This window comes from Pavona decussata, unplaced genomic scaffold, assembly GCF_977016875.1.
Source record: "Pavona decussata unplaced genomic scaffold, jaPavDecu1.1 SCAFFOLD_67, whole genome shotgun sequence".
Taxonomy (NCBI): Eukaryota; Metazoa; Cnidaria; class Anthozoa; order Scleractinia; family Agariciidae; genus Pavona; species Pavona decussata.
The window spans coordinates 1,685,684-1,700,787 of NW_028145486.1; the positions used below are offsets into that span (position 1 = coordinate 1,685,684).

Sequence of the window (15,104 nt, forward strand, 5' to 3'; positions counted from 1 at the left end):
GCCTTTGGTTCTGATGAAAGCCCTCACTAGGGAACAGACCAGTTTAGGATTTGAGAGTTTTGAAACACAAAGTCCCAGGACACCAGATTTATAATAGTCGCTATAACTTAACATGCAAATGAAAAATTTTTGCTTATCTCTCACATTACTGTATGATTGTACATGTATGTTGTAACTAATTTTAATTTTTATTTTATATATTAAACGACCCCACAAGCATTCTGCTTTAAACTTTATCGTGTATAAATAAAGGACATGATGATGATGACGATGATGATAGTTTAAAATGTGGCCTTGTTATCATAAAGATTTCAATAAATGACCACAGCTTAAATTTAGACATAGACAGACAAAACTGATACAAAACTGCTTCTTCGGTTTCAAAAAATTTCCCGCAAGGACATGTGCCCGTACCTCCTGAGCAGCTCGCTTCGCACCCCAAGGGATGAAAATCCCCGTCCGGTGCTTTTCAGGATAGATCCGGTACTAATACTACCGAAAGCCGTGTATAATATTAATAATGATGATATTTGCCAGAACTGGTGGACGCGTCACTTTACAAATACCAATCTTGAATTTAAGGAGGCACTGTGTCAGCTATTTTCTGTGTGACTATGAATAGCCAAAAAACGTATTTTTTTCAATGGAATCATTTAAATAATGGTTGAGTTTCAGGTTTACAATAACCCTACCAGTGCGCTGAAACTACTATTAATTATGTTTGGCTGCGGATGGTTAGGATGAAAGTGGATTGCAACTTGAAAAAAATGGCCAGCTTTTTCAAGTTCGTCCTGTGTATTTTAGAGAAGTCGCTAAAAACTGATAATACTTTGTTCCTCCTGGGAGAAAAAACTAAATATTTTCTTCCTGGTTTTGTAAGAACAATTTTATGGGAGTACACTGAAACCAGGTTCTTTGTAAAATATTAAGCAGTTTGGACCAAAATACAGAAAAATGCGCCGTAGCAGTGCCCCGTTACATGATAGAGGTTTCCGACAAGTTAGCCTAAATACCTGATTTTTCTAATTTACTGGTATATTCACTTCTCAACGGACAGATATTAAAGTCAACACAAGAGAAGATGGCTTAACACATCTCAGCGTTGGAATCTGTTGTTTAGCCGTGTGTTTGACAGCAGTTATATCTTTTGGTTTTGTCTTTCTTTTCTATTTCTCCCTACATTTTATAGTAAACAATTACAGTAAATAAACTAATAAATTGACTAATTAGTTAGTTAAAATAGCGATCTTTATTTTCATTCTTGGAATGGGTGTTAATCACATCTATGTTACTCACAAAACTGATTAAATAACTGATAGCATTCCGAAAGTAACGGCCCCCGTTACTTTCGGATTTAGCATGCCAAAGGAGCCGCTCCTTTCCATGGGTAGCCGTTACTTTCGGAAGGTTAAAAAACCGTTTGTAATTTATTAACAGGCCATTCCGTTTATGCATGTTATTACCTCCCTACATGAACAAAGCAAACTGTAACAAAAAAGGCCCCAAAATGTTCGTACTGTATAGCGAAAATAATGTTCGTATTACATCATAAGTAGTATCATTTCACTCTGCTGACAAATACAACTTTTAAATGATAGTCAGTTTCCAGCAGGATTCAGTTAAGTTTGAAATAAAATCACAAATTATTCTGCACATTGCTTAGTCCTCCACTCAGGCTGTTCCATCTGCATTTCGCTTGAGAGCAGAGAGTTTCTGTTTCTGTGACTTCTTTAAATTTGGAGGACCGTTCTTCGTTATCTAATGCAATGTTGATACAAATTGAACGATAATACTTTGATCAATGGCACAGGCCTATTGGTGATTTTCAGCGCTGTAAATAAGGTAAAGGAGACATTTTTCGTGTTCCAGATACTTATGTCACGTTAAACACTTTAATCGCATTGTAAGTCGATCGAAATAGTTCGAATGATTTCAGTGGCTACCAACATTGCTTGGGGGAGGAGGGAGGGGAGCCTCCAGATTAGAAAATCGCAATGACAGTACCACCGAGCCTTATAGCGACTGCCCATGGTTATAGATATTCAAAACACAAATGTACAGTGTATAATGCTATTTTCGTATCTGTTCCGGAAAATATTGGTCAGGATTGTAGTTACCTAGTACTGAATAACCCTAACATTACTTTATGCTCGCTCCCAGGCCCTGTGCATACTTGCACCAAGTATAACACTTCCTTCCTGCCGCTCGGCCCTGCCGTTGCCTCGGTCCAGTGGTGTGACGGAGGAGCATTGGCTGAAGAAGCAGTATCAAATCATGCAATTCATAATAAGCTCGCTGTAAATGTACGCAAGAAGGTAAATTGATCGAAAGACAGAGGGGTAAGCAGTGGATCGTAAACTCTGTTTAGGAATTATTTTTAAACTAATAATATATATTTCTTTTTAAAATTTAGGTATAAAATTTAGATGAGGCTCGTCTCATGTTGGTACGCTCTGTAGCGAGTAACGTCTGCTTGAGGCGTCTTGTTTCTGTATATTTTCCAAGCTGGTTAATTAAGTCTTTATTTGATTAACAATACATTCTTTTTTATAAGAACTCTGGGTTGAGATCTGGGAAAAACAAGTTAAGAACATATTTAAGAACACACCCGTGAGTTAAAAACGGCTTTCTCGGTTCAGTGCCTGCATTTAAAATCAGAGCAACAACCAAGGTTGTGATTTCGTTAAGGACGTTTCCATACACTACGATCACGTTATTAATAAACATTAAAGAATTCAACACGTCAATCATCTGCGCTCTGATCGACATTACGGGCAAGGGAAAGTAAAATATGTTCGAGTTAGCGGGAATTCGAGTTAACCAAGTTCGAGTTAGCTAAAAGTAAATAGCTGAAAAAATGGGGCCAAATCCAGGGGATATCGAATTTTGTTTTTGTTGGGGTTCTACTGTATTATTTCTATAACCAATTTTTGCAGCGCTCAAACTTCTTCTAGCTCTCAGCTGAGGAGTCGCTTTCTTTTCCCACGGGAATGGTTCAGAAAGTAGATTGGTTATATATACTGATCGTTGGTTATATTTGATTATGGCTCCTGATATTTGCTATTATTAAACACTGGATCATTGTATAATGCAATTCAAGCGATTTGATTGGCTTAGCGGTCATGGTATATGAGCCATTATACCATGCCCGAGAAATAGAGACCATTAAATTGTCTTTTAATTGTACTTGCAAAGCGAAATCTGCAAAATCTAGCAATATTTCTTGATTGTTTTTAATAAAACAATTATTCCACTCACACTTGTTGGATATGAGATGATTATAGCCAACTCGGCGCTACGCGCCTCGTTGGCTATCTATCATCTCATATCCGACGCGCGCTCGTGGAATAATTGCTAACTAAGTTTCTTTAAAAAAAATTTAAGTCTCCCCGCATTTTTTCCTCTCACGTTTTCTCGCTCACCCTCCCCATCTCCCGCGACTTGGACGCAAGTTCTCCAGAGCTCTTCACTTGACGGCGAATGACGTACCAAGCCGAGAGGCTCTGGGGACGAGAATGTGGACGATTGAGAACGAGGCTGATCCCGGAAGTCTGGAAGCCCCTGATCCCGGAAGTGTGGAAGCCCCTAATCACCAAGGGAGCTGTTTTCCGTGCATCGCCGAATGGTTTCGACGTGAGTGCGAAACATTTCCAAACTGCAAGTAAATGAGCGGAAAGTCTTCACTAAAGTGATCTTCAAAAGACATTTATAGTTTATTACTTTCTTCCTTTGAATACTTGAAAGCATTCCCAAAGCACCAGTTGGTTTGCACATCCAAAATGAAGGTGAGTGATTGACACCGAAGCTAAATGCCTTCAACACAATCTTCATAGTTTCCCCCGAAAAGAACCTTGATGCTCAGCTGATCTTGACGGTTGAAGGGTCATTTTACTCAGAAATTATCAAGATTGTCAATTGCTAAAAACTTAATGACAGCCTAGCAAACAGCTGTGGAAAGAATTGTGACTCCTTGCAATACATTAATCTGCAAGAAAAAGATTTAAAACATTGAACCTATCAGTATCATTCAAAAGAGAGACCAATGCTGTACGTTCACCAATGCTTTGGAGGCAAGCCAAACTACAAATAAACAAGAGGTCAAATTGGCAGAAAGGCCGAGAGATAAAGAGCCATTACAATGTGAGTGGAAGTTGTGACGGTAGTCCTTCCAATTTCACTGGTTTTCAATTTCATTGGTTCTTTTCCAGCTGGTTGAACCATCTGAGAGCCTTTGTCACCTTCTGTTGAGAGGTTTTCTTTATCTATTAAAATTAGCTTCCTTTTTCTTCTTCGTAAGTTTTAATTTGCATGGAACTGGAATTCTAGTTGGATTTTCGAATTTGGTAGTTAGGATTTGAAGTTGGATTTTCGAGTTTGATTTCGGGCCAGGATTCCAGTAAATGGTCAGTGGTTTTACACATTGTCCTCTCTTGTCTTCCAAGATGGAGGAGTTTGATAGCGTGAGTGAATCGGCAAGTGCAATCTTGATTCCAGTCCTCTTCACTTTATTTCACTTTAAAGTTGATCACATCAGATCCACTAAACTTTCATTTGGCTAAGGCATTGTGATAACAGCTTGCTGATGTTCAGTAGGCTTCAGCAAATGCAATACATTAAATTGTTTTAAAACACAGCCAGGAAATCTATTTTGTCTCAAGTGACCGCATAAAATAAACAAATCAACTTTGTTTAACGAGGGTGACACTTAACAGTCTGACGACTGACAAACCTGTGGCCCTCGAATTCCAGATTGAATTGGAATTTGGAGATGTTAGTTTTTGTGGAGGGAGGAAAACCGGAGAACCCGGAGAAAAACCCTCGGAGCAAGGAGAAGAGGCAGCAACAAACTCGATCCACATATGACGTTGAGTCCGGGAAATGAACCCGGGCCCCAATGGTGGGAGGCGAGTGTTCTCACCACTACTGTGCCATCCCTGCTCCCCATCATGAGACAAATTATAATACACTTTATTATTATATCTACAGCAACAACCTTTATTAATCCTTGACAAAATCTATTTTATTGAAATAACTGGAGCCTGGATCCTAGTTGGTTGCTATAGCAACATAAACATTTTCTTTTTTTAGGCAACTCTCATTTCGTGCCCTACGATTAAGCTTTGTTGATTCATGGCTAGAACTGCCTAAAACATGTTTCATTTGTATTTTGGCCCAATTGCAAACTAAACAAGTAATTCTCCAACACATTAATTTAATGTTGATCATCTGTGGGAGTGCAATGAATGCATATGTACTTGTACATACATACTTGATTGGCTCAATTCCCATGGGGCTTTCCAGATTCATTGTTACAATAACAAAAAGTCACAGGAAACTAAAAACGTGACAACAAAAACATTGAGAAATAATTTAGAAGCATTCACCTTAGTGGAGGATAGGTTTCCTACCCATGTTATACTTCTGCTCATGAAGTCCCTTCCCTTTTATGTACCTCCAGCCTGAGATTAAGGTTACTCCCTTTGGGCAGAGCTAGCCTCCCTGTTTTGTCCATCATAGGGGGCACTATATATCCCAGCCTTGAGTGTGGTCCTGATGTTCAATTTCCTTATTTCCTCAACTGTATCTTTCATGTTGTAATTTTTGCACTTATAGAGCACTATTTCAATTGCATATTTTGTTCTTCATGTCTGTACTGAGAGTCAATGTTACAATAAAAATTGAAAAGTCACAGGAAACTAATAACATGCATGGTAACAATAAATAACATTTAAGAAATAATTCAGTTCTAAGCATTCGTCTTAGTCTGAGCAAACAGACTGGAATCACATATGTGAAGCTGAAAACATCGATGAGGCCGTAACAAGACTAGAGACTAAAATCCTAGGGCTAATGAATGACTGTATGCCATTGAGAACAGTGAAAATGTTGTCACGCGATCCTGTTTGGATGTTCCCACCTATTAAATATTTGTTGAATATCAAGGCAAAAACACCTAGTTTGAACAGTGACCACCTGAAGGTGATTAATGAGCGAATCTCCAAAGCCATTATGGGCAATAGAGTTCATACAAGATCTTCCTATGACATCGGTAGTTATACATAACACTGGTGGAAAACCACAAACAATATCTGTACACACAAATCCAGCTCTCGTTGTACTCTGAGTAAAGAGGAAATTAGGGATCTCGATTGTTTTTTCGGACAGTTGTGTACGGATAATGATTATCAACAACCAGAGCCTGTGCCAATCCCAACTGATGCTGAAGCACCATTCTTATTAATAAGCGAACTGCAGGTATGGAGATCGCTTGTGAACCTGAAAAAGACTGCCACAGGACCAGATCAGATACCTTTTTGGATATGGAAAGACCTTGCTGGAATTCTCACTCCAGCAGTAACCAAGATTTGGAACAACCCACACATGGCCTCGTTCATGGAAGAAATTATCAACCCCATCCCAAAAGTTGAGATCCCCAAGGAAAATGGTGACTTCAGAGGAATTAATATAACACCTGTAATTGCAAGAGGTTATCTATACAAGCATCATGTTAAGAACATTGTCTGAAGCAGATTAAGCCCCACTCAGTTTGCTTATAGGGAAGGTATAAGCGACACGGACGCTTTGCTAACAAGGCAACTACATCAAATTCTAAAGCTTCTGGACCACAAGGAATGCAATGCTGTAAGGCTGTTTGCTATGGATTTCAGTAAGGCCTTTGATACTGTGAAACACTCCCTTTTGTTCTCAAAACTTAAACTTCTATCACTCAATCCCTATATTTTAAATTGGTATGTAAAATCTTAGTTTTCTTACTGATAGGAGACAACGGGTCATCTGCAATGGTCTTTCTTGTGATTGGATTAACATTAATAAAGGTACGCACCCAGGGGAGCGTTAGTGGCCCTTATTTATTCAATATATTTATAAACGATCTGGAAATGGATCCTGTGTATGAATCTTCCTTTTTGAAAGATATGCCGATGATTCCACCCTAAATTAATTCCTGTATGGAAGGAAAATAATATAATGATACTACCTGACAGCTGATGTAGTAAATTCCTACATGAAATGGACTGATGATAATCATATGAAATGCAATCTTTCCAAATGCAAAGAGTTGATTATTTGAAAGATCAGCTTCCACACAGAACTGGAGAGTGTACAGGATATTCCACAATTTTGAAAACTTACCATCTTAGGGGTCACTTTTCAGGAGAACTGTAGGTTTTCTGTCCATGTCATAAATACGCTGATCACAGCAAATAAATGTCCATATGTTTTACGCACCCTCAGGAAGGAAACTGTTCAGCGCCTTGGTGATGCCTTAGCTTGTGTATGGTGTATCAGTCTATGGAGCAGCTCCACCAGAAATCACCTCTTAATACTGTGTTTTTTGGATCATTGCCATAAACAGGGATACACCTCTTTCCCTGTTTCCATTTGAAATAAATATTTGGTTGGAAAAGTGAGATAAGCACTTTTTAGAAAATTAAGCAAGGACAAAGATCACCCCTTATTTCAACCACTTCCTAGAATCAATCCAGCTACACTTAGGCTTAGAAGGGTCAATAACCTACTTTTCCAGACTGCTATACTGAGTGCTTTAAAAACTCTCTTATTAATAGACTTTAGTTTTAATTATAATCTAGCTTTTAGTAATTGATAGACATAAAAATTGCGCGTTTGGTTTCTTATGCACTATCATGTAACACTTGATATGTATCTTTATCAGTGAAATAAGATTACTATTATTGTTATTATTATTATTATGTGCAATTAAAAAATAGCGATATTATAAATTATTATTATTATTATTATTATTATTATTATTATTATTATTATTATTATTATTATTATTATTATTATTATTATTATTATTAGACAGTTTTCCTACCCATGTTATACTTCTGCTCTTGAAATCTCTTAAAATTCCCTTTTATATACCTCCAGCCTGAGATTAAGTTTACTCCCTTTGGGCAGAGCTAGCCTCCCTGTTTTAAGTCTATTTATTAAGGGGGCACTAATTATCCCAGCCCTGAGTGTGGTCCTGATGTTCAATTTCCTATCCTAAAATGTATCTTTCATGTTGTAATTTTTGTGTTTATAGAGCATCATTTCAATCATATGTTGTGTTTTTCTATAATGTTCTGCACAGAAAGTGGGTGAGAAATATTTTTTCCAGCCTATCTATTTTTTCTGTAAGCAGGAGTCCTTTTTGTGTCTACGGCTTCTAGAGAAGCGTAGACACTATGTCATCGGGTTGAGTGAAAGAGTGAAAGAGTGAAAGAGTGAAAGAGTGTAAGAGTGTAAATGCCACAGGAATCCCAAATGGAACCGACGCTAATCCTCGACTGACCGAGATCTAAAAGGTAAGTGATTGTATTTCCGGATCAGGACAATGGCGACAATACGGTAAATGATGTTTTCCGATGTTGATTTGCTTTTTACGAATAGTTTAAGTGATGATTTGAACCAGAATTCTGTAACTTCTGTAATTTTCATCGCAAACGTGCCCGAATTTACTGCGAGTGACCGCTTTGAACAATCACGGAGTGTCTTCAAATTTTACATGCGTGTTTGCACGCACGCAAAAAAAACTGAAAGTTTTGGCCTCTAATAGCAAATGCATCGTTTATTTCAATAAATTGTTTTGTTGGAAAAGCTTTTTGTTGATTTTTGTGTCTTTGTCAATTCATATATGCGTTTGAGAAGCGACAAATGCGTAATCAAGTACAATTTGCTTAAGCGGGTTGAAATTTGATATGCCAAAGGTGTTCATCAACATGCCGTGAATTTTATATATTTCTGCGTTCAAGTGTGTTTTTCGGCAAATGATTAATAGCAACGATATTATTTTACGTCAGAAAACATTTGTTTAATCATTCCAGTTTAATATGCAGTTAATTTTGGAAGCCAACGATATTTATTTATCTACTGCGCATTTTAAACCGCTCCAGGAAAAAGTTAATTTATGCGAAAACTATGGAAACACGACAGGAGTCAAAGGGTTAAAGAATGCTACTTGCCATTCATAAGTTCAGTATAGATTAATTAATAGTTTCTGTTGCATTTTATGCCTACGTTTCAGGTTAGAACTTTGCTTTCAGTACTTTATGTTTAGAACTTTGCTGAATTGCTTTCAGTACAAAGTTGTGGTTCACGTTGTAAGATTATATAATATATTTTTGTTTATGTTAGAATAAAGTTACAGTTCCCTTCTTACAAAATGTTTGTGGTAAACAATACCAGCTTAATCTCAATCTCACCAGTATTCTGTGCAACATTTTTACAACCATTTTTTTTAATCTCTATCCTATTTCCACTCCTCCCTCTTCGTTTTCATTTCAGTCTTATTTCCCTTTTCTTCAATTCTTTTATATCACATTTCTATACTATAACTGCAGTAGACACATGCAGTCTGAGACTGCCTATTTTTTTGTTTGAGATCAGTGGACATGGTTGGTCTACAGTCCAACTCTTATTGTTGATTTAGCTACATGAAGCTTCCTTTATTCACAATATATTGCCCTGTTATTTCTGAATACACAGTGAAAGGTGTTGTTTTAGCCCCTGTTATTTAATTATTGGAGGGTGTTAATTGTCAGCACTGTGCAGTTTATATGGTACTGCCCCAATGAATCTAGCCTGTGTGCCTGGCGCTATAGTAAGGAGGGAAGAGGAAAATAATATTGTAGATATGCATCAAGCAAGGGAATGCAGGGAAATGGAAGAAGGGTATCCACCACTTGCAACCATCATTTTTGATAGATTTCAAGACTTCTGAAGTATATGTATATGTTTTTGGTGATTCTTAATTCTGATTTGTATATACATTTTTAATAATTCTTATTGTTTTATTAATTCTCATTTTAGTGGTTAATATGCATGACCCCACCAGCTCTACTGATTTCTCTAATCATGTTGAAATAAAGTTCTTGATAATGATATTGATTGATCACTGTCCTTGAAAAATATATTTTATATGGATAGGGGATTTTTCTACAATTTTCTTCTTTCTTTTAAATTCTCTTTTGCTGTTCATATTTAGGGATGGCCTGAATGATGGAAGACAATTAAGAAGCTACTTGATCTAAACATGGAAAAAGAAGCTTGAAACGTGTGGTAAGAATAACTGTTGCTTGAACACTAGCGCTGTAAGGATAAAAGTAAAGGCCCCCTAACGACCTCAGGAAAGAATATAAGAATAATCTAAATGGATGGACCACTCAAATTTTAAAAACAAAATTATTTAAGCATGACAGACAACTTTGAGAGAAAATACAAATAAAAAGTATGTGAATTAGTTTCCCATCAGCACATTTTTGATTTGAGAATGTCAAGTGTTAATTCTTACACAACATAGCAACCTTTTTTCCTGGGCTTTTCCAGGCTTGTGCACTGTACATGTAAATTAGGTGGGTGTGCGTGTTGTGGAGGGGGGGGGGGGGGGGGAAGGGTTCTGCATTCCAAATAAACAAGGGTAAAGCCCTGGCAATAAGGTTGACACATTAGACTCAAGGTGAAAAAATTGATTCTGTAATAGCATCTAAGTTATTTTCATTTGCTCACATTTTAAAAGCCATTTTTTGCACTTGTGCAATTGTCCCTCCGATGTTGCGGTAACACAAGAAAAGCATGAATTACCCCTAGGATGGAAAATAATTATACAAATTTATTTTTTTTATTCTTGCTTTGTTCCAAGACTTTCATTGTTACAGTCGGTCATGTCTTGTAAACTTAAGGACATTTCTCTGGAATGAAAGTGACAATTATAGGATTAATTGTTCAAATTCAGTAAGTTACAAACTTGTAAGTACATGTCAAACCTACAAATGTTTGCCCCGATATTGAAATAATTAGAAGGGGATCACCATGCTGGTGATTTTTTTTTTTTTTTTCAAATTTTTGTTTTGTTTGTTTGTTTGTTTGTTTGTTTTTTTTTGAGGAAAGAAGAGTTGAAATGAAAATTTTAGTAATTTATGCATTTTGAAGAATTGAAATGGCTGAAAGAGAGCATTTACCAACAACAGGGATAATTTTTCTGGAGAGAAACTGTCAACAGCTCACTCCATAGTCAAATTATGTCAATATAGCAAGTCTGTTTCAAACTACGTACAGTGCTTTCCTGACCAGTATTACTGAGAAATCCATCAAAATCATCTCATTTATTACTGTCGACTGTTGGCAGGAAAAATGACCATTGGTCTGATTTTATCGGTCACAATCTGTAACAACAGCATTTTCCTTAAATTTTCACACTAGTTGGCAAACATTAACTGAATTTGGTTAAATTAATCTGAAAGAAAAACTGTGGTTGCCCCACTGGATTTACAGATATTTCAAAAAACAGGTTTTCCTGAGAATGACTGGATGTGTTTTAAGAAAACCACTCTGACCTCTGTGCAAATAGGAAAGTAAGGTTTTTTATTGTTAGATATGGGTGAGATTGAATAATATCTAGCATTTGGCTATAACTGCAGATCGAAACTTTGACTTTGCCAATATCGTGCACAGTAGAAATGTGCACTGCAAAACAGAACTCTAGCCCTCAGGGGGTACTTCCTCTAATTTACTATCATGGGGAGCCTCTACTCGAAAGGAGGACCTTTTTCAGCTTTGAGGTATATCAAAGGGTAGGGATTTCATGAGTTGAGGCAGACATTTCAATAAGTTTAGCTGTAACCAGCCACCAGCAATACTGTAGGTGGCCGACTGGCTATTGAAGGGCCCCTTCCCCCTAGGGGGGTCTGTTCCAGCATTATGGGCATAAACATGAGTGACATTTAATTAGGTTTCAGGTCTTTCAAACTTACCTATTACATGTAATGTTATTACAGTATATGCCCATTTATTTTAGAATGATTGCCAGTCCAGCTGGTTTAAGTTTATATTTTAATTTTTTTTTGTCATATACTTAGTAGGCGGCTGTACACGGCCTGTAGCAAGCTTGTAATGAAATCATTGTAAGGTATAGAAAAGGGTAGAAAGGGCCTTTCAAAGTATCTCAAACAAACCAACCAACCAACCATACCAGTAGGTATATGTGAAAGCAGTACCATTTTCTATGGAAGGTAATTATAAAAGGGTGACCTGTTCTGTCAAAAATGGTACATTAAAGAGTGTGGATTTTAAGACTTTGGAGTAGAGCCTCCCCATATAAAATTTTGTGCAGTTATTCCCCCACCCCCCGCCCCATCCATCGTAGCATTTGATGGATGAATTCTGTGAGTTTTATATATTTATAATGAAACGTACAATGGACAATAGCTTGAGGTGAATTTTGTTTTTATTTCCAAATGGTTTGGCAAGTTACCCCGGGATATAATGAAATGGAGGAATTCAGTTTTTTATTAAGGCAAGGCAATTAGGGAATTGTGTAACAATGGTAAAACTAGAGTGAGCATTTGGCTTGTTAATCTGTAAGTGCGATATCGATGGTGTTTGTTGTTATGCATTTTCCTTAGAAAAGAGGAGAAGTTTAGCAAACACCGCCATTTTCCCGTCTTGCCTCTTCTTCCTGCAAGTACTCATAACAATTGCTTTGTTCTCTTAATGATATGCTTGCCAGAATTGAATTAAAATTAATTTACAAACTGCATGAAACTGTGGACAGCCCTTTGAACCTGTATTTTCTTTTTCTTTATACGAATGATTGGTTTCAGCTTGCTTGATATACTGTGCGTATTGGCTAAGGAGATCAAGAATCATATGTCATTGAGTGGGGCTTAAACAACAACAAAGGAGGCAAGTAATGCATATCTACCATTGAACATTCTGTTACAGTAATCTGATAACAGCAGCTGAAATGAACACTGTTAGGAGTTCAAAGAAGCCCTTTGGAAATCCACCACAGCTAACGGCTGAGTTACTGTCACTGAGAGATGTGAAAACAACAACAAAGGAAATCAAAGATGTACCCTTGCCTGTAGACATTATGTTAATAACAGCCGAGGACTGCGAGTTCTTGGCATGTTACACGCAGATGATCAATCCGTTCAGATGTTACTTTGCGGATGTCGGCTACATTTACTTTGACGGCGAAGACGAACTTCAACAGGAAAAAGTCTCAGTTGCTTTGGTACGGAGTTATCAAGGTGCTGGTGGTCCTGGTGGTACTCTCGTAACTGCCAAGAATGTAGCGACCCTGTTAAGGCCCAAGGCAGTTATGTGTGTGGGTACATGTAGTGCTATTAACCCTAACAAAACCAAACTGGGGGATGTTGTCATTTCGGCAAAAGTACACGCAACTACATGTGACCTTACACCTTGTGTAAGCAGACGTTTCCTCAACGTCATCAAGTATGCAGCTGATGGCTATAATGCTCCTTTGAAGAATCCGGAAGCTTATGAAATCAAAGTTCATTGTGATGGTGATTTCTTGAGTCTCCAAGAGCAGGTCACCAGTGAAGGGCGGCGTGAAGAACTGGCTAAATCCTATCCTCAAGCAACAGCCATGGTAACGGGAGGTGCAGGTGGGTTGGTGTGTTTTGCCTTCTTCCACTAATTAGTTATTAATTAGTTACGGGCTATTGTCATGATCATGATTTCATCTTTAGAGCCCTCAAAACAAACAAACAAACAAAACAAAGAAAGAAGGGAAGTGCTGCGGTGAAGGTTGGAAGTCCAGTGTGGGACCATTTCACCAGTTTTATCGACTAACTTAATTTTCACAGACCTGCGACTATATAGCACTACTTCGTCTATAATCCCCCCTTTAGTAAAGTAAACTCCAGGTCCGACAGATTGCACGTTGGCGTTTTGCTCGCTTTATCGTATTAGGTCACCTGTATGCTTGAGGATTTGAAATTCCGACAATTCCCCCCTCCTGTTGACATTGTGGTTCTGATGGTAGTGTTATGGTTATCTTACCCGAGTGAGCAGTAAGTTGTGTAAACAACCAAGAAATTTTCTAGATCTTGCTGTTTGATCTCAAGTCAAGTCTTCAGTTTTCATTTAAGCAGGTGGTGGCCCTTTCAGCACTAAGCTGGTATCAATAGGGTCTGCGCATAAAAATATAGTTAAACATTGCATATGATTAAAAACAATTTCGTAAATACTGAAGTATTATTTAAAAACTAGGAAATGATTTTAATTAATTTTGTAAGAAGGACTAGAAGACGATTGTATGGTCGCTATATCTCGGGCATGGTTTTATGGTTGATATCCCTGATGGCCAAACCAATAAGAACTCTGGAATTGCATTACCAAATATTGCACTGTAGTCTTTAATAATAAGTATAGACATTTTTTTTTCACAAAACAAGCACGGGTCGACGAAAACTCCGAGAATACCCGTTGCAAATTACTTCAGCCAGATTAAAAAAAGCTTAAATATTTTTGTGAGGTGCGGTAAAGGAAGAAACCATTTGCCCAACTTTTCAGCGGGGGAAATCCGGGAATGGCGCGAATGGATCATATTTTCCGTTTACCTGTAGGATTGTTGAAAGTTTAACAATTATTGTTTGGAAATTTCTTTCGAGTTTTGCGCTAATTTTAAAGTTCGACTTTACAAATTTTAGAAAAAGGTTCGGCTTAATTAACCTGACACTGACTTGAGAAATGTCTTTTATTATATAGAACTAAAATATTCCATTTTGCCGTGGGTCTGTCTGTGTAGATCAGAGAAGATGTCAAAATGTCGTATGAAAAAACACTAGGCACACACTCGCCGAAGGTTCCTTTGTCACTCTTCTGTCCTCACGGCATTTTGGCGGCGTCAGTGATCTGTAATTAAAAAGACGCGGCGTAAGGGTGATATAGATATACATGTAGATAGTATATATAGATATAGATAGTTTATTTATCAAAAACCTTGCAGCCACAGGCTGAATTACGTTTGATTTACAATAAAATATATAATACAATAAAATACATGGCTAAGAAGAACTAATATAAAAGGACAAAAATATATAATTAAGAGAAAAACAATATTACATCATTGCTTTATGGACATAGTGGTAGATAAAACTATTTCGAGTAGGAATGGTGCGGAGGCGCCGTGTAGTAAAAGAGTGCTGACTCCTTAAATTGACTTCGCACTCATTCTTGGGAGGCAGTAAGCTATACAGCTTGTGCGAGGCATGCGTGCATGTATCTGTGAGTTTAAGATAGCTAGCTTGGTAGGTAGGTAGGTAGGTAGGTAG

At 37.4% G+C, this 15,104-nt stretch overlaps 2 protein-coding genes across 3 annotated transcripts in view; both read left to right on the top strand.

Annotated features, from left to right (window-relative positions):
• The window catches only part of LOC146478005 (uncharacterized), a 46,291-nt gene that overhangs the window by 20,549 nt on the left and 10,638 nt on the right, over nucleotides 1–15,104 (top strand). The window lies entirely within an intron of this gene.
• Nucleotides 3,607–15,104, top strand: part of LOC146478007 (uncharacterized) — a 57,057-nt gene continuing 45,559 nt past the window's right edge. For both annotated transcript variants that reach the window (XR_014865216.1, XM_085112718.1), the window contains exons 1-3: nucleotides 3,607–3,785; nucleotides 10,010–10,083; nucleotides 12,624–13,433. Coding sequence is in view for 1 of the 2 variants with exons in the window: in XM_085112718.1 (XP_084968844.1) it covers nucleotides 12,767–13,433 (667 nt within the window). In the remaining variant the exon portion in view is untranslated. The remainder of the gene's footprint in view (nucleotides 3,786–10,009; nucleotides 10,084–12,623; nucleotides 13,434–15,104) is intronic.